Source organism: Squalius cephalus, assembly GCF_949319135.1.
Source record: "Squalius cephalus genome assembly, chromosome: 1".
NCBI lineage: Eukaryota > Metazoa > Chordata > Actinopteri > Cypriniformes > Leuciscidae > Squalius > Squalius cephalus.
This window is the reverse complement of record NC_137122.1, coordinates 67,908,016-67,928,692: the sequence shown is the minus strand read 5'-3', so window position 1 is coordinate 67,928,692 and position 20,677 is coordinate 67,908,016. Positions and strand designations below refer to the sequence as shown.

Sequence of the window (20,677 nt, the reverse complement as noted above, 5' to 3'; positions counted from 1 at the left end):
AGTTGTAAACAGGATTTATTGGACACAAGATATTATTCAGCAGATGAGCAGGTGAGTGGTTGAAGAGTAAAGTAGAGCTCTGTTGGCTGGGTTGACTGAGTCTCTTATCTGGTTTTGGTTGTAAATGATGAAGATCAGGACGGAAGACAGAAGACAGACGAAGGCGGACTGGATCAGAGCTTCGGTAGAAGAATGGCATCAAGAGGTAAGTATTGTCGAAGGAAGAGTCAGGTAAGTCTTTCGGTGTGGAATGACGAGACCAGACAATGTAGTGGGTGTGGTGACTATATGGTGCTGTTGATGTTGACAATATTGTATTATATTTATATTGACTTTATATTCAATGTGAATAATTATAATTATTATGAATACTATTTATTGCATAAATATGAATTAGTACCATGAAATTCTCTCAAGATACAAAATATTATTCAACAAAAATATATTTCATTGATTTTACTAAAAATTTTAAAAATGCATTTCAGGCATATAGACGCTTTTGACCGTGAACAACAGAAGTGTGACCCCCAAATGAACAATAGCAGAGTGTTAAGTAAATCATACAGTGTGATTAGTGCAGATTGATTCCCAAATTAATAACTCTAATGATCCGATTCTTTTTACTGAATCAAAATGATTGAGCACAACCATAAAATAACGATTCCCAATCAGGTACTGAACCAAGAAAGACACTATGTTGCACATGTATTATTGTAATCTTGTATTGCACTTTTGTTTTTGCCATTGATGTGCTTATTATTGTTGTTACTTTCTCAAAAGGACTAACAAAATTGTTATTTGAATCGTACAGAAACTGAATTCACTAAATTAAGAGGAACAAGCATTAAAGTTGTTACCCCTTGTCTTGGTGTATGAATATTAGACTTTTCACATGTACAGATATATCAGTGCCAAACCCGACACCTTTATTGTTAGAGGCCTGATAGATTAGAAATAGATCGAGATGAGCTCTAGTTGTGGTTTGGTTTCTTCTCTTTCAGATCAGTGACATTAACCAGTGTGGGAGGAACAGAAGCTGCTCACCAGTTTCTGCTTCTTAAAACACAACATTTTGATTCAGCTCAGCAAGGTTCCAAACCGCCCATCTTTACCACAGTACTTTCTTAGCACTAGGAGGTTTGAGCATACATGCTTCCCCATGGACTCATTATCAACAGGCAATAAACATCTTGAACCTTGAAAGTTGAAACATCAGGGTGATTTAGTGTAGTGAGATGCCATGGCTCTCTTTTCCTTTAAGAGAGCTGAATCAAACAGACTAATTTATCAACAGTGCTGTCCCTCTAGGTTCCATCAGTTTAGGGAATACCCCATTAGTCCTGGCTTTCCTCCTGCCGTTGTCCTGTTCAGGTAAAAGACTCAGTAAATTGTCTGCTGCGATCCCTTCACGCTGGAGCTAGATGAAGTGGAAGGGGACAGCTCTGTTGTCTTTAAGATTGCTAGTGATTAGGCCATTTGAATCCATAGCCTGAGAGGTTAAGTGACCCACGTCCGGTTGAATGTGCCCGGAAGACACTCAATGGATAAAATTATAAAGGAATCAGGTTTCTATTTGCAGTTGGAAAGAAATGTTTCTTCTCTAAAGGAATCTGCGTGTGTGTCAAACGCGACCGCGATCCAAAATATGATACATTCGCGCTCAAATATAAAACATTATGGTTACCATATATCTATCTACATTTGAGCAGATATCCACAAACACAGTAACAGTAAACACGGGTCTAAATATTATAATATTCACCATATATCTAGCAACAGTTCAACTGCAATGTGAAATTTATGCAACAATAACAAACTAATATGTAAGAATTTCTTACCTTACATCTTTCTTGTCTTCAAATCGCGTTCTTCTTCTTCTGAGGTAAATCCAATGTAAGCTCACTGCGTTTATAGACGTGCTCAAGAAAAAAAAGTTCACCGCGACGGAGAGGCAGAACGCACACCCTGTTTATTTTCTTTATTTTACAAAAGCACAATGTTTTGATTTGATTGTAAGTGGACACATACAAAAGTAAAAATATCACAGATTCTTTTTTTATATTTCTTTTTTCTGTATGACCATAAATGACGGAGTAATTTAAGTTTATAGTGCTACAATGTGAAGAAAATCCAGCAAAACGCGCCGGCGCGTTTGCCGACCTCAGAGGGTTAACAAATCTCAGCAAATGCAAAATATTTTGAAGCAGAGCTCATTATTTGCAACTACTAAGGCAACAGGCTATGATAGCTTTGAAGTTTGTGACCAAATTTATGTGTGGTGAAAATGGACTTTAAGGTGATGTATTGTGTGTCCATACGCAGTAACACTATCAAGGATGTCTGAGTCTAAATGAAGACAAAACGTCTAATTTTATAAATGCTGCTTCAGTGAAATGTGTCCATGGTAGAGAGAAAAAACAAGCGCAGAATTGATGATAGATGAAGAGTGAAGAGGAATTACTTGATCCAGGACCAAAACAAAACAGGCCAGTTTACTTCAGTGATGGAAACCATGGCTGACTGTGATCAGTTTGCTTTTCAAGTGATTTTGCTTTGCAAACGATCAAGTGTAGGTTCCCTCTGTCTTTGGCGATGGACTGTCATAGCCAACCTACATTTATTTATGCTGATTAAGTCCTGACAACATTTCGAAACTTGCGTGACATTTTTGAAAATGTGTTACATGATTATCAAAAGGTTTTCTGTAACACATGAGGTACAGTTGTATGTCCTCTTTAATCTGCCATTAGGTTCCTAAAGATCTGACTATGTATCAGGAAGTCTTGAGGCTTTAACTCAGTCTGTCTTTGACCATCTGTCATTATTCAGTCAGTATGGAGCTCAGTCAACTTCCTCTTCTGCTCTGTGAGTATTATTTCTCTGAAAATAATTGCACTTGTATTAGGAATAGGATTGTGTTCCCGGAAATATATATATATATATATATATTTCATGCTCTCAGAGCTTCAAATCCAGCTCTAGCTCATGAGTGAAAGGAGGATCTGAGCAGTTAGTGCTGTTTGTGAAAGAGAAATGCACTCTGTTGTGTTTGGGTCAGCCTGTTTGTTCACTCACTCACTTTAATGCTTTTTTAAAGAGAAATTAAACATTTTTGTGTTGTGAAGCTGAGAAACATGCTAGAGTGACATTTTTATGTGTAAAGTATAATAGAAAGTTGATCAGCTCCATGTTCACAGAGTAATAATTGTCAGATTTTCCTGTATTTGGCTGAACTGTCACTTTGGTGGCTTGCCAGTGTAGTCGATTTCTCTTATACATAAAATAAGTTCTTGTGGAGAGAAGAATTTACTGAAGGTATCAGAGCAGCACATTCTTCAGCAATGATGTTAGTCTGTCTTCAGAGAGTCTGAACCCGAATACCTGTCTGTGGGACAGACCTTTATACCTAAAGCTAATTTACAAGCAAAAGACATCCAGAGACCCCTAAGAGAAACACAAGAAACTTCACGAAGTTACTTCACGGGAAGAACTTTGGAAAATCCCCCATAAAATCCCCCATAAAAAATCTGGATAATCAACAGATGAGTTTGATGATCTTTACTAGGAATAATTAAAATACACAATCTTTCATGAGTTTTCTTTCTTTTTTACTTTGTGTTTTCAGTGCTGATTTCAAACATCCACTCTGGACACACTCAAGGTGAGTGAATTTGATTAATAAATTTCATTACAAATGTGTGATTCTGTTACAAACCAGGGGCCGGATTCACAAAACAATCTTAAGAATAAAATTATTCTTAACTGCTATTTTCTTCTTATTTTCTAACTTAATAAAAAAAAAGATAAGAATATTTTGTATGGCCAAAAACTTTTCTTAAGAATGTTCTTATCTTTCTTTTTACGATTGTTCTTAAGACAAAATTTTTAAGGTGTCATTGTTACAGTGTAATTATTATTAATAATTTGCATGTAATTATACATAATTTACTGTTATTACTATAGTAATCTTAAATAACTTCTTAAATAAATCTTAAATAACTTCTTAAAGTCAGGATAACCTCCAACCTGTCTTAAATCCCCAAAGGAAGATTACAAACTTTCTTAACTCTTTTTTTTAAGAAGATGTTTGTGGATCCGGCCCCAGCTGTCACAGTCATCTGCACTCGTTCACCTTTAGTCTCGGTTTCATGGACTTTCAGTGTTTTTCATTCATCACGTTTTCCTTTGCTTGTTTTCTCCCTCCACTCATCAGTTATCATGGACATTCATTCATCACAGCTGTTCATCATTTATTTCGTTACCTCTGTGTATTTAGTTCCTCTGTGTTCAGTCTTTAGTTGTCGGTTGATGTTCGTGTATGGCAGTGTTTGTTACGTTTCTACTCCTCTGCACACTGTTACTCCTGCTTGCCTCCTTGTAATCAAAAACCTGTTTATATTTGATAACCTCGTCTTCAGTCCGTCTTCCCTCTTCTTCATCTTGTGACACCAGCAATGAAATGAGTGTCATGATTATAAATACAGCTTTTTAAATAAGTTATATAAATGATTCATGTGTTGTGAGTAACACCAGACAGACGGTTCACTCATATGAAAACGTTTTTATGCAGAATTAAGAAATATAAAATATGTTTTGACATTAAGTCTATAGATTTGATAAAAATGATTAGAGTTGCTGGACCTGCAACCACAAAGTCATTTGAACAACAATGGCAGTTTGTAACCCTGTGGTAACTGATGTGTGTCTCTGACTGCTGTGTGGATGTAGGTGTTGTGAAACCCTGCGTTGAGCTCAGGGCTTCTGACCTAAAGGATGTGGGTTTGAACTCCACATAGGGGGGTCTTCACACCTTTGTTGTCCTTTAACTCTTTGCATTGCGTGACTGATCTTGAGTGATTGTTCACCTTGTTTGCTCCAGTAATTGCTGCCGGCGGCTCTATTACGTTGTTTGTGAAATAAAAATGCACTAATTTACCAGTGAGAGAATGAGATCTGCTGAAAAACGTCCACATCTCATGCTCCCACTGACTTTATATTGACAGATGTTCCCAAACCAACTCTGACTGTACAGCCACAGAGATCATTGTTCACTGGAGACTCAGTTACTCTGAGATGTGAGCTGGATCAGTCATGGGATGGATGGGAGTTTCTCTGGATTAAAGACTCAAACACTGAATCTCCTGAAGCTGCAACTAAAACAATCAGTCCTGTGAAAGTCTCTGATGGAGGAGTGTACAAATGCAGAGCACGAAGAGGAGGAAATTACACATATTACAGTGAACCAGTAGCAGTGACAATACATGGCAAGTGTTTTACCTCATAATGAACTGCTCTTAAAACACTATATGAAAATGATTTATAAGACACTAAATAAACATAGAGAACAACACTTCAGTTTAACTTGATTTAGTGTTTTGTAACTGCTCGTACAATAAAAAACAGCACATTTTATTATTTGTATTTGTATTTATTTTATTATATTATTTATCACATTATTTTTAATGTTTATTGTTGACATTACAGAAAGACCAAAACCCAGAGTGACCATTACACCTGATCATCATCATGTATTCAGAGGAGAGACAGTCACTCTCAGATGTGCCATATATGATGGAGGAGTCACTAGCTGGACGTACAACTGGTATAAAGAAGGTTCAACCAGTGTTTTCAGTGAAGTACAGCAACACACATTCAGTTCTGTTACTGAGTCTGACGCAGGTAAATACTCCTGTTATGGGGCAGAGACTGAAGGATCACGCACATCACATCACAGTGATGAAGTTACACTGACAGTATCAGGTGAGTTTGATCATCTCTTCATAAACACACACAAGTTTAACATGTTATTAATGAGTGATGTCTCTATTTCAGTTCCCAGAGCAGTTTTAAGTGTTTCTCCTCCACATAAGTGGTTGATTATGACAGAAGTGTTCAGATTTTTATTGGTCAAGCAAACATGTGTGGCTCCAGTTTTCGTCGTTCATCTTCGGAACACAAAATAAGATATTTCTGATGAAGTTCGAGAGCTTTCTGACCCCTCCAAAAACAGCAACGCAATGACCGCTTTCAAGGTCAAGAAAGGTAGTAAAGATATCATTAAAATAGTCCATGTGACGGTGGTTCAACCTTAATGTTATGAAGCGAAGAGAATACTTTTTGTGTGCAAAAACAAAACAAAAATAATGACTTTATTCAACAATTTCTTCTCATCCGTGTCAGACTCTAACGCTGTCCACATAGTAAACACAGTGCAGCGCTTCCGGGTCCTACGCCAGAACGCCGCCTCTTCATTGGCCAGCTCCTGTGAGTCTGAATCACACGCATGAGTCGCGCTGCTCACGGCCAAAGCGCTGATCTCTTATTTATGGTGTTGTTTTTGCACATAAAAAGTGTTCTCGTCGCTTGATAAACTTAAGGTTTGTAAGAAAAAATGATGTGGACATCGAAGATCTCAAAAATGAAGTTTATTACAGCATAGCAGTGGCAAGGTACACGAAGCACCTTGTGTTCACCGGCGTCAGAATGAACCCAGAACATCCAAATCTTAAACCTTTTATCCTGTTCTTAATGTAAATGAAGTTGCTCTTGTTGCAACAGCTGTGGTCTGTATGTTAATGAAGTCGTGACACCCCATTGTCTGAGAAGGATATCTGTGTCCCTCACCCAGTCCCATTCCACAATTGACTAGCATTTGTTCAGGATGTGATCTACCCAAATGGTGAAGAAACAATATAACTTGACTTTCTTTCATCTCTATGATAATTAAGCCATTTTGGGGATGAGCTCATTCTAAAATATAGTTTGGAGTGGAATCTGGGTCGAGGCAGACTACAATTTCTTACAGGTTGAACAACTGTAGTCACATGGACAATTGATCATTGCGTTGCTGTTTCTGAAGGGGTCAGAAAGCTCTCAGATTTCATTAAAAATATCTTCATTTGTGTTCTGAAGATAAACGAAGGTCTAGCGGGATTGGAACGACATGAGGGTTAGTAATTAATGACAGAATTTAAATTTTGGGGTGAACTAACCCTTTAAGAGCTGTCAGGAAAACAGTTGTTGGTGGTTTTAGAGTTTGTTTTCTTCGGTACAGGAGGGTGAGTTTTTGTTTGTTTAGTTATATTAGAATAGAGGGAATGCATAGGCAAGTAAGCCGACCCAGAAGATACTTTTGTGTTAGTTATTTTTGTGTTAGTAAAATGTAAACATGCACAAGTTAAATAAGGACAGGTGAGCTAACTAATCTAAACTGCAGCTCAGAGATAAAACTTTCCTAACTCCCGAGAAAAATAACACAAAAGAACCAACTCACCATCCTGTACAGAAGAAAAACAAACTCCAAAACCACTACTGGTTCCTGAAGGTCCAGGTGAAGTGGCACCAGCAGCTGTTAAATAGGCAGAGGCCTCAGGTGTTGGGAATAATCAGGCTCCGCCCCCATACAACTTCATATACAACACACACTTCATATGCACTTTTGGTCTCGTGGACTTACAATCGCACATACCAAACATGTATCACGTCATTCGTCCGGCAGCAACAGATGAACAAAGTTTACAAAGACGAGCTGGAATACAGAGATAAACCCCATAACTATACATCACTTAAAATAAATACGGCTACAAGAGCCAGAAAGAGACCTACCAGGAAGCCAAGCAGCAATACACCGGCGATGCTCAATATATAACATGCGTTGTTATCCGGCAAACGGCGCGTATTGCCAATGGCTGCAAACCCTCAGCACAACGTGTGCTAATCCGCAAACAGCCCAGCACCTGACAAGATTAACACTGTTAACCGTTTAAAGTCCGGTAGGTTCGAGCAACAATCACAAACGGCCGTCGCACTCACCTCCAGCCAGAACACCAGACCGACGGCAGAATAATGACGCGCTAGAGAGACGGTCGCACATTGACGCCATGTCCAGTGGTAAAACAGCCACCTTAATATACCTGTAGGAATGAGACGCTGATTACCTGCCCGCATCTAGGGCGGAGTCAACACACGCAGAGAGGAACGCCACCCAACAGCGGCACTTCACTACAATCACTTACAGATTTTAGACATTCTGTTGACTGAGTGAAACAGCACCTACATGTCAACTAACTTTCATTTGAGTATTAGTTGAGTATTAGTAGACTGTTAGTTTAGGGTTAGTAAAGAGTCAGAGTCGTTGTGGGTGAAGTGGTCCTCAATCTACTCTTTTATACTTTTATATTTTTATAACCCTAACGGAATTGTAACAAGCCAGGAATCTCACTGAGATTCTGGCAGAGGAGCAGAATTAAAGTGTTCATCCTAGATATTTTATATGTATAACCATTGAAGAAATATGTAAACCTGAATGTAATTTCTCTTTTCCACGATTGTTCTTCTCTGTGATGGGTTTTTGTATTCTTGTAAACCGTAAAGGAATAATGTTTCAGATGTGCACACTGTTGCAATCATAGATATGCCATGTGGATCTTTTTAAAAGTCCAATTTTCATTCCCATTTGTAAATGTACATCACATTTTGGGTTAATCTTATTCCTAGATTGTTAGTTGAACTCTTAATGCTTATTTTACAGAATAAGAAGTCATTTCTATGCCGTAGCTTTTAAACATACCAAATGTGGTCTTGAATTGAACCTCCATATACCCGTAGGAAAGATATGGGTACCAAATTATTATAAAATGCATTTTACTACAGTTATAATTGTTTAACGTAGAAATGGCATGATCCTAAGACTGCCATAAAACATGCAAATCGAACTCATAAGTGAGACAAAGAACTTTTCTCCCGCCTGGAATTTCTGTACCCTAGAAAAGCGGTTACACTCCGCGTTCAGTTCGAGTTCTGTATTTTCTTTCGTCTTGTTTTGTTCCTGCTCTTTCGTTATTTTTCTTTCTCGTACGAGTCTCTTCATTTTATATTACTTAAACTTTGTTTTGTTTTAGTCGTAACTCCGACTTCTTGTTTTAATAGTCTAGTGTTCCTTCACTTACACCTCAAAGTGAAACGAACTTAAATCAAGTCTTAGCAGCTCACACGTGAACCGTTTTGAAACTCCCGCTCCGACGCGCACTCAGGAAGAACCAAAGACCGTTTCAAACGGACACGCAGGCATCGGCTACTCGCCGTCCACCTCCAACCACAAGGTTTTCGATGCAAGTATTTTTGATCTCTTACCAAGATTTGAATGCGTATTACATTTACCTGTTTAAGGTGATTTTTACACTTTGATGGTTCTCAAAGGCTATACATTGTGATTTGTTTACCACTCTGCAATCTGCTGTTTTTCCTTTCTGTTTATTTTCCTTTCATTTTACTGTCACATATATTCTTTGTTAGATGTAGTTGTAACGTTACCTTTATAATCGCATTTTATTAAAACTGATTATACTCTTGATTGTCTCTGTTTGCTGCTCACAGAACAAAGCCTCTTAAATGTGTTCGATCTTATAGTTACAAGCTCGATAAATTCGTGAGTGACCTACCAGTTAATAATCTCGTGAACAAGACAATTATTCTCTGTGGCCAAGAGAATACATTTTCTTGAGAATTTCTAAGAATATCTCTTATTGAGAGTTGATAATAACATCGCATGATTCGCCTGGCGGACAGACGGATTATCTGATACAATTTGATTTGGTAGGCATTCACAAGATTTGATATAGCCCTCTGTGCATTTATAATTAATTGTAATTCGTTGTGATTGATTGTTTATATACAGAGATCCAACTATATGGGCTGTGTATTACCTTTTGGGTAATTTTAAATTGTGTAAGTGATAGCCAGTATGATTAGTTATTGATTTATTAATAATTAGGGTTAGGGTTAGGGTTCATTCAATTCATAAATGAAAATTAGTAAATCAATAACTGTACATTCCCCTCATATTTGAGCTGGTGTTCTTACAAATATTTGAACATGAGTAGGCTAGTTATCAACAATGTATTCCAACTTTCACCATATCCCAAGTAATAGATGGAAAAAAAATATTTTTTGTTTTATATTAACCAAGTAAATACCTCAGTCCAAAAAGGTTTAACCAAATTACATTTTAAATGAATTACAATTCATTTTAAAAATTAATGATCAAAAGTTTCAATATTATTATTACAAATTTGGCAAGTGTTTGAATCCACATTCAATTTTAATCTTAGAAATTCCTTCCTTGTCTAATGATCACACATCATTTTAAAATGCACATCTTTACGTTTAGGTAGAAGGGGAAATAGAAGATATAACTTTTACCATTCTAATCATCAGTAAAAGAATACTTATAATAACTTTCTCACAATTAAAATTAAATTGGGTGAAGAACTCACTATAACTCCAAAAACAGCCCTTTTTATCCATCATGTGCAACACTGAACAAATATCTCTTTATATCATTGACCAAATATCCTCCAAAACCAAAGATTATCTTTGAATTGATATATTGAATATATCTTTGCATGTCCATTTATCTGAGCAGATGCAGGTTTGGTTACAGCACCACCTACTGGTCAGAAACTATACCAGTTTACAGAGATGGGAGACTCGAGTCACATGACTTGACTCGAGTCAGACTCGAGTCGCAAATTTAAGGACTTGAGACTTGCTTGACTAAATTAAGAAAATGACTCGACTTGACTTTGTCTTGAGATCCAATGACTCGAGACTTGACTTGACTTGAACTGTATGACTCGAGAATGACTTGATATACATTTTTATATAAATCATCGCAACATCAATTGATGAACAAAATGAAAGCAACGGAACCATTGACGCCAGTCATCAGATTCTGCGCGATTGCGTGATGCTGCACAAGCCCATGAAAACATCGCGGTGAGCGCGCTAAATACAAAAACATCTCCCAGCATCGTTTCTTTTTGGATATAAACACTAAAATTGACCATATTCATACAAGAATATTGTACGCATAGTAACTGGCAAGGGATATCGGACGACCATCACAACCTCGAACAGTCGAACTTCATTCACCACGTCTAAAAGTAAGCTATGGCTTGTTTGACATGTTTGTTAATTTGACTATTGTTAAATCTAGAGAGAATATTGGTCAAAACAGCATGCCTCTTTATACACAATTATGTTTTCAAATGTAGCTTAATGTTGTCAACATTCAAATGATAATGCATATGTTTTGTATAACATTTGCCACATTTCTTTCAAATCATACTTTAAAGCCAAATATGTCGTTCTTTCCAATGACGAAAAACAACATAGAAAATTGTTAATGTTTTGTCGTGTTTTATGTTTCTCTTAAAGCAGGGTCAGATGTTATCAGGGGGTTGGGGGCAAAATGCCAGCAGAATTAATATAAAAATTGCCCTAGTATGAGTTATTTTTATAATTATAACATATGATATTAAAAAATATTTCCATAATATTGGCGCGATTGCAAATGTGATGATTTTTTAAAACAGTTCAGTAAACAAAGAGTGAATATTGTGATGTGAAATTTTAGACATAATATTCCAAATATTCTCTGTTTTTGCTCTATTTCTCCAATGATAATAGTTCCAAACAAGCCACAGAGATTGTGGCTTTGAACCTCTATTGTCTTTTAAGTTTTTGCATTGTCCCATAATGTTGACCTTTTTTCTTACATTGTCTATGAAATCAAAATATATGAATAATTTACCAGTGAGAGAATGAGATCTGCTGAAAAACGTTCACATCTCATGACTTTATATTGACAGATGTTCCCAAACCAACTCTGACTGTACGGCCACAGAGTCCAGTGTTCACTGGAGACTCAGTTACTCTGAGATGTGAGCTGGATCAGTCACGGGATGGATGGGAGTTTCTCTGGAGTAAAGACTCAAACACTGAATCTCCTGAAGCTGCAACTAAAACAATTTATTCTGTGAAAGTCTCTGATGGAGGAGTGTACAAATGCAGAGCAAGAAGAGGAGGATATAACACACATTACAGTGAACCAGTAGCAGTGACAATACATGGCAAGTGTTTTACCTCTCATAATGAACTGCTCTGAGAACACTATATGAAAATGATTTATAAGACACTAAATAAACATAGAGAACAACACTTCAGTTTAACTTGATTTAGTGTTTTGTAACTGCTCGTACAATAAAAAACAGCACATTTTATTATTTGTATTTATTTTATTATATTATCACACTATTTTTATTGTTAATTGTTGTCTTTCTACAGAAAGACCAAAACCCAGAGTGACCATTACACCTGATTATCATCATGTATTCAGAGGAGAGACAGTCACTCTCAGATGTGACATATATGATGGAGGAGTCACTAGCTGGAGGTACAACTGGTATAAAGACGGTTCAGCCAGTGTTTTCAGTGAAGGACAGCAACACACATTCAGTTCTGTTACTGAGTCTGACGCAGGTAAATACTTCTGTTATGGGACAGAGACTGAAGGATCACGCACATCACATCACAGTGCTGGAGTTACACTGACAGTATCAGGTGAGTTTGTTCATCTCTTCATAAACACACACAAGTTTAACATGTTATTAATGAGTGATGTCTCTATTTCAGTTCCCAGAGCAGTTTTAAGTGTTTCTCCTCAGAAGTGGTTGACTGAAGGAGATCCAGTGACTCTGATCTGTGAGGTTAACGGCTCCTCTACAGGCTGGACATTCAGCTGGTTCACTGTAACTCTCTCAGGTCAGTTATAATGTGCTTCATCTGAATTATACTGAAGTGAAATATATAATTTAATATGTCTGAAGCCAGACACAGACTGGGTATTAAGGGCAACACTAAAGCAGTGAAACCTACTTTGAGATCCCAATCCCTCATTTACAGTCACTGCTCTGTAACAACATAAGAGCCATTGATCAAACCCTGAATAAAACAACCTAAACACAATGGGGTAATTTGGGTTATGTAAACCAGTGTATTCAGGTTTAAGTTTAGTTAAAAATGTAATTTAAAGTGAAATCTACACATTTTCACTTTCTACAGGGAGCAGGAGTGATTATGAGCTCCTCTCAGACAGCAGCAGAGGAGCTGGAGGAAAACACACCGTCAGTTCTGCTGATCTAAAACACACAGGAGTGTATGTGTGCAGAGCAGAGAGAGATAAAGCAGCCGTTAACACAACATACAGCAACACACAACCACTGTGGGTCACTGGTGAGTTCACATATATAGTTTAAATCATCTTTAATAAAGACCATTTCCAAATTCTAGCTGTAATTGTCTTGTCAGGCGTTTCTCCTCCAGTGTCTCTGACCATCAGTCCCAGCAGAACTCAACACTTCACATCTGACTCTCTCTCTCTGAGCTGTGAGGACCAGAGTAACTCTGATGGATGGACAGTGAGAAGATACACAGACCGCGGGCGGCTGGAAGATTGTTCATCATCAGTGTGGGGATCACAAACAGGATCTACATGTACAATCAACTCCACTGTCCCATCAGACACTGGAGTTTACTGGTGTCAGTCTGAATCTGGAGAGCACTATCATCCTGTTAATATCACTGTACACTGTGAGTCTGTGTTTCTGTTTTTATTCATTTCACTAGCAGTTTATAATTAATATATACATTTTTAATTTTAGATTTGTCTTCTGTTTTTTATTATTTCATCACGTTGTTGATATGTCTCCTGTGTTTCTGTAGTTGGTGTGATTCTGGAGAGTCCTGTTCATCCTGTGACTGAAGGAGATAAGCTGACTCTACGCTGTTTATATAAATATACAACCCTATCAAACCTCAGTGCTGATTTCTATAAAGATGGATCACTCATCCAGAATCAAACTACAGAGATGATCATCCCTACTGTCTCAAAGTCACATGAGGGTTTCTACTACTGCAAACACCCAGAGAGAGGAGAGTCTCCCAAGAGCTGGATCTCAGTCAGAGGTGAGAGTAAGAACTATAAATATAGTGGAAATGTTCCTGCACAATTTACCCATAGATATCAAATATATATGTATCTCATTTTCTCCAGACTCAAGATCTAATGGTCTCCATCTCGTGATAATTGGAGTGACTGCAGGACTGACTGTTGCAGTTTTGATTATTGTCTTCATTGTCCTCCTGTGGCGCTACAGAAACAACAAAGGTTCATCATCTGACATATTAAAATTCAGTGACAGATTTTCAGACACTAGCTTTGTTCATAACGCTTGTGAGCTGCCAAACATCAGTCTAAGCTGGTTTTCTGGTCCTCGCTGGTTTCCAAACCTGGTAAAGCTGGTATGTTTGCTGGTTTCAGAAGGTTTCTGGGCAGATTTCAGCTGGTCAGGGAAACCATAATTTGTTACTTCAATACTGAAAAGTATTGATAAATATTTACGTAATCTATATTGAAATCATTAAAACTGCAAGTCCTCCATCTTGTCCACTAGTTGTTTGATATACAGAGTTACTGCATGTGTAAAACTCTCCAAATTAGTAATTTATCAGGTTTTATTTTCTGCCTATGAAGACAGCAGGCAGTGAGGCAAATTAATGTTTTGGACACAACCATAATGTGAAAAAGAAATAAAAACTAAACACTTTGTCATTCTTAAACATGTATACATGAAAGAGATTATACACACATATTTTGTGTCTGACTAGGTGTAAGATCTGAGTCTCCGTCTCCTGTCAGTCAACAGCAGAACATCAGTCAGAAATCAGAGCAGAACCAGAGTGAAGCCGGAGACATGACACTGCTGTCTGGTCAGTCTTTACTCATTACCCATTAATACATACATCTTTACAAGCTGAGATAAAAGACACTTAGGTGTAACTTTTAACTAACAGGACATATTTCACAACTAGATAATATTTCGGGTCTTACATATACATATATTGAACTTGTCATTTGGTTTTATTTGTCCAAGAACTGCATAACAAAATATATTTTATTTTCTGTATGAAATATTATGTCTAGTTGTCACGGAATGGTCAAAAGTGAAGCGAGGATACAAGTGCAGAAATAAGGATGTTTATTAAGTAAATAAAAGGCAACACCAAAACTACAAACAAAAACTACCCCGTGGGGGAAAACAAGAGAGATCTCAGGCGGGAACAGGAAACACGAGGGAAACATGGACAATGAACCAGAACAGGACTGCAAACACAGGGAGACTAAATAGGGAGCAAACAAAAGAGGGTAATGAACAAAGCAGGTGGGGAAGATTAATCAATTATCAGGTAACGAGATGGGAGGGGCTAGACAATTGACAGTAGAGCACATGGCACAAGGAATACAAGACAAGCCATGTGCTCACAATAAACCAAACTAAACATACAAAGGACAAACTGGGAATGTCAGAACAATGTCAAACCTGACATCACCCCCCCTCAAAGCAAAACAGGAACATGACATACAAACCGAACACAACAATGGACCAGACAGACAGATCAAAACACAAAGACAGGGAGGGAAGGGAAGGGAAGCCAGTCCAGTCAGTACCCGCCTAGCGGGCCAGAAAGTCCTTGGTGACCAGGGAGGGACGGGAGGGGAGGGTTGAGCCAGGGAGACTCAAGCAGGTCAAGATTCCTGGCTGTGAGAATGTCGGCCCAGACAGGCTGTCCAGGGACAACATTCCCCCGGGAGAATGGTCCCTGCACCCTCAGACAGTCCAGTCACTGTGGCGCCTTTTCGGCAAAGCGGAAGTCGACCTTTTTGCGTCAAAAGACAACGCTCATTGCCCGAGATTCCTCTCGAAGAGCGAGGACGCGTTGGCCCAAATCTGGCCCAGCTGCCCGCTGTACGCTTTCCCTCCGATCTCGCTGTTACCACAGGTAATCAAGAGGATCAGGGAAACACGCCACTCAGTGCTCCTCATAGCCCTGCGATGGGAGAACCAAACCTGGTTCCCAGAGCTGGTGAGGCTCGTAGCCCCATGGCCGATCCCGGTGAGGAAAGATCTTCTCTCTCAAGCCGGTGGATCGATTTGGCATCCCCATACAGAGCGCTAGTCTCTGCATGCGTGGATAATCAACGGATACCCGCTGCCTTGCCAGAAGGGGTCGTGAACACGATCACACAGTCTAGAGCTCCTTCTACGCGTCTAAATGGTCAGTGTTCTCCAAATGGTGCGCTACAAAGAGCCTGGACCCACGCACGTGTGGGGTTTCGTGGGTGCTCTCCTTCCTACAAGAGCTGTTGGACAGGGGCAGGTCCCCTTCCACGCTCAAAGTGTATGTGGCGGCTATTGCAGCGTTCGCGGAGTCGACGCGCAGCCGTGCGATAGGAAGGAACGAGCTCATCATCCGCTTCCTTAGAGGAGCCAGGAGGATGATTCCCCCACGGCCCCCTTCGGTTCCTATTTGTGATCTTTCTTTGGTCCTAGAGGCCCTGAAAGTGTATCTCTTTGAACCGTTAGAATCCATGGACCTAAAATACCTCTCGCTCAAAACCGTTTTTCTGATAGCTCTGTCATCATTAAAACGTGTGGGGGATCTACACGCACTATCTGTTAGCCCCGCATGTCTTGAGTTCGGACCAAATGACTCCATAGTCATCCTCAAACCGAGACACGGTTACATCCCCAAAGTGACTGGTACCCCCTTTAGGGCGCAAATCATCTCCCTTTCGGCTCTGCCAGCATCCGATAGCGAGGACAGTGATAACCTCCTATGCCCCGTCAGGGCGCTGAGTGTTTACATCACGCGCTCCGCCGCCTTCAGGCGTTCTGAGCAGCTCTTTGTTTCGTTTGGTGGGCGCACCAAGGGTCTCGAACTGCCTCGAAACATAGCCTGTCCAGATGGATAGTGGACGCTATCGCAGCAGCTTATGCGTCCAAACACCTGCAGTGCCCTCTGGGCATCAGAGCCCATTCCACTAGAGGCATGGCTTCGTCGTGGGCTTGGTCCAGCGGGATTTCTATTCATGAGATTTGTATGGCGGCAGGCTGGGCCTCCCCCTCTATATTCTTGAGGTTTTATAACCTGGAAGTTCCCAATTAAACTTTTATCAGTCTAAGTGATGTGTATGTTCTGCCCAGTTGTTCATGTGCAGGCTACTCTCATGTAACTACTAGCTCTTCTGGTTGAGCTGCACAAGGGGGTGATACTCTCTATACATAGACCGGCGGAGCCGCTCTGTATTCCCCTGTGATGCGCTTATGTACTTGTGTTGGCCCGCGCTGCTGGCCACCTTTTCTCCACACGTTTATACATAGACCGGCAGAGCCGCTCTGTATTCCTATGAAGTGCTTATTACATGTGCTGGCCCACGTTGCTGGCCGCCTGTTCCCACATGTTTTGTGTTCCCCGGGCTTCCCCGGGACTCATGCAGTGGATGCTCGGTGCGCACAGCGTTGACAAGGGGTTCCCGTAGCGTAAGCTAACTTACGCAATACGAGAGAACCTCTCGTAAGAGAACGTACTCGGTTACCTAACATAACCTCGGTTCTCTCTAGAAGAGGGAACGAGCATTGCGTAACTTGCCGTGCTTGCGCCACAAGCTTATTCGCTTCAGTCAATGAAAACCAGAGTTCAGCCTGTTGAGCCCTTCCTTGTATACGCTAAGCCACACCCATTCTGGCGGGCTGTGACGCGTGGAGGGCGCGACATCATGCAGGACTCACCGATAGGCTGCTGCAGTTGCCGCAGGACAGCCAATGAGCACGCTGATACAGCCTGCTATGGTCTGCTGGCTGCCACACTGCGTTGACAATAAATACAAAATTAAGGATAATTTTTTGGCTTCAGATCTCGAGAAAAGACAACTTTACCCGTAGCGTAAGAAACTTACGCAATACGAGAGAACCTCTTCTAGAGAGAACCGAGGTTACGTAACCGAGTACGATTTCATATACAAGATAATACTATGTATTATTGAAAATTAATTCATGTATTCATTTATTACAGGAACTTCACATATTTATGACTCTGTTGATACAAATACTAATAAAGAAATAAGTACAGGTAATTAACCTGTTAAGCTGCAACCCCACTTTTGAAAAATCCCCAGAAATGACATACCCAAACTGAAACAGATACAGTTCATGATCCCTTTGCACTAAAAACACAAGTATGATCTCATTTGAAAGCTGACACCTGGCAGTTTATTGTAAATGTAGAATTAATTATTGTCATAATGAAAAAAATAGTTAAGGTCAAGGTATTTTATGTCATTATGATGAGGTCAGTATTCTTTTCTAAATAAATTGGAAATCAAATCCATCTTTTTTTGTATCACAGTCATTTTTTAGAGCAAATCGAGTTAAACCAAGTGTCTTATTTCTTTCTCTGTTGTTCATTGTAGACTGTGTAAGTGTGCCGCCTGAGATCACATATGCTGAGATTGAACTCAAATCTACAAAGAAACAGAAGAAAAAGAAAGCAAACAAAGGTAAATGGAAATAAAAGTCTCTGCTCTTATGATTTTATGATGTGGTTTTGTTGCTGTGAAACAGATCTGATCCAAAAAGGACATTGCATGCAAATTGTGTATTTTGAGGTCATTTGGTCATTTTATTTTAAAATAAAATGATCCTCTCTGTAAAATTATAATAGAACACTAAATAATATGTGTTGATTAGCATGTTATAATGCCATATTTCATACCACTGATGGACATACAGTAAGCACTAGTGATATGAACTGTTGGCATCTTCTAGGCAATAAAACTGAGAGTGACGACATTTACTCTAAACTGAAGCTGGAAACGGATTAAAGTGAGTGTCAAAATAAAAACAACCACTGAAAATGTACATGCATTATTGAGAATCTAAGAAAGTCATTTAAAAACTGTATATAAAAATTATGAATTTTGAATTCACTGATATATTTTCAGATGCTGGATCTAGTGATGTGACGTATGCTCAGGTTAAAAAAGATGCCCGGAGGAGAAACTTTCAATCCCAGGATTCTGATGAGTTTACTGTTGGTTGAGAAGTGAAAGACCAAGATCATCAAGACAGTGGATTTACCAGAACTTTTTGTAGCATTAGTAAGCCTTCATGTGCTTCAGAGACAAAGCATGTTAATATTTGAAAAGCATTGAGCTGATTATTCATTAGAAATAAGCTAGTATTGTTTAGCACTGCACATGTGTTTTTATATTTGTTAATACCAGCAGCAGCAGCTTATCATTTGACAACTGAGGGAATATAATATTCAGTGTAAGTCTATTTCTTTTCTGACTGTTGAGTAAGGGACAGATTTCCATTTTTTATTTCTGTATCCTTGATTTTAAATGTATTTGTACAGCTTCCCATGGTCATGGAAATATCACAGAATGTTAAAATTGTGATTTTCATGGCTGGAAAAGTTGTCTTTAAACAAAAATGTACATAGTGAAACTACTTTTTTTTCTAGCTATGCTCGAAATATTTTATTGGATAGAAAAAGCTCTTTGTTCATGCAGTCTTAAAAATTAGTATCCAGCAATCAAAAAATAAATAAAAATAAATAAAAATAAAAAGCGTTGGTCAAAAGTTTACGGCTTACTTTATGTCCTAGGCTATTTATGTTTTCAAAAAAAGCTTTCGAGAGTAGGTTTTTGGAGATTTGTTCTCAGTTTTGTATATAGCCTAGAGTGCCATTCAAAAGTTTGTTTGTTTTTGCAGGTAGAATTTTACTTTTTATTGTAATAATATTTCACATTACTGCTTTTAATGTATTTTTGATCAAATAAATGTATTTGCCTGAAGAATAAGAGACTTCTTTCAAAAACGTTAAAAAAGCATCTTACCAACCCCAAGTTTACTTAAATATTCTTATACAGCCCATTAATTAATAAATACTATCAAACATTCCGAGATATTCTCAATTAGCCCATGTTATTGTTATTATCATTTAAAAATATATACCCTACTTTCATTCCAGACAGTTCTAATTATAGGTTGTAACTTGCAAAGTTTAATACTGACACATCAGGATCGTGAAGACTTGGTCTAGGTGTTAATATGGAGGGCCAAAAGGGCCTTTTTTTAAACAATACATATTCTAACACAATAAAAAAGCAAGCAACTGTAAACACAATTACATGAATCAGAAAGAGGGAGGGGGGATAATAGACCATCCATAATAGACCCAAGGGCAAGGTAATTCAAAAATAGGAAAAACTCACCAATGGGCTGCAGAGAATGGGTTGTAGCATTTGACTCTGTGAGAGCTCCTCTTTGTGCTTGTTGAACAGTGACCATGGATGGTAGAGAGTTTGCAATCAAACCCCAGAAACACATCAGTAGATCATATGATGCAAACCTAAAGAAATGGAATACAGATACTCTATTAATAACTGTTCATAATTAACTACACAAAATGTACACACATAACTTTAATTAAATGTATCTGTGCAAAATTGTTTTGGTACAAAACTAGTGGACTAGCTACCCAAATGGATGTCAAACTCTTGCCAGGACTTGCACCTGGAGACTCCACCCATGGGTGGCAGTGTTACTATTACACCACAAGAGTTTTCCTGACAGAATACAAATACTGCAATCAAACCTCCTGGGACCCAGGAATAGACTGTTGTCCTCTGCAAAAGGACATTATATTTTAGTGAATTTCTCTGACATCACATGTCACAGTAAAGAGGACATTCAGGGCTTTGCACCAAAACCAAATGTTTTGAGGTTTCACCATGGCAACAACTTCTCCTTGGTCTTGAAAAATGACTGAGATTAATTTAGTGATCAAATGTTGCACTCTTATGGAAATATGATAATATTTTGTAATTATCATTTAAATAGGATTCATTTTAAAGTTGTTTGTTATAAATCTCAGGATAATGTTTGGGGTTTCTAATCAAAATATGATTTTCTGTTACAAAACAGGGCAT

At 38.6% G+C, this 20,677-nt stretch overlaps 1 protein-coding gene across 1 annotated transcript in view; it reads left to right on the top strand.

Annotated features, from left to right (window-relative positions):
• LOC307171881 (sialoadhesin-like) overlaps positions 1 to 19,536 on the top strand; it is a gene marked incomplete at its 5' end in the record, with an annotated part of 35,433 nt that extends 15,897 nt beyond the window's left edge. The window contains 14 exons of the mRNA XM_079893813.1: positions 3,626 to 3,661; positions 4,729 to 4,779; positions 5,004 to 5,264; positions 5,485 to 5,760; positions 12,127 to 12,402; positions 12,475 to 12,603; positions 12,904 to 13,074; positions 13,150 to 13,431; positions 13,564 to 13,806; positions 13,895 to 14,008; positions 14,509 to 14,610; positions 18,152 to 18,238; positions 18,507 to 18,563; positions 18,683 to 19,536. Coding sequence (XP_079749939.1) covers positions 3,626 to 3,661; positions 4,729 to 4,779; positions 5,004 to 5,264; positions 5,485 to 5,760; positions 12,127 to 12,402; positions 12,475 to 12,603; positions 12,904 to 13,074; positions 13,150 to 13,431; positions 13,564 to 13,806; positions 13,895 to 14,008; positions 14,509 to 14,610; positions 18,152 to 18,238; positions 18,507 to 18,562 — 2,084 coding nt within the window. The 3' untranslated portion in view covers position 18,563; positions 18,683 to 19,536. The remainder of the gene's footprint in view (positions 1 to 3,625; positions 3,662 to 4,728; positions 4,780 to 5,003; positions 5,265 to 5,484; positions 5,761 to 12,126; positions 12,403 to 12,474; positions 12,604 to 12,903; positions 13,075 to 13,149; positions 13,432 to 13,563; positions 13,807 to 13,894; positions 14,009 to 14,508; positions 14,611 to 18,151; positions 18,239 to 18,506; positions 18,564 to 18,682) is intronic.
• Between the last annotated feature and the right edge of the window lie 1,141 nt (positions 19,537 to 20,677).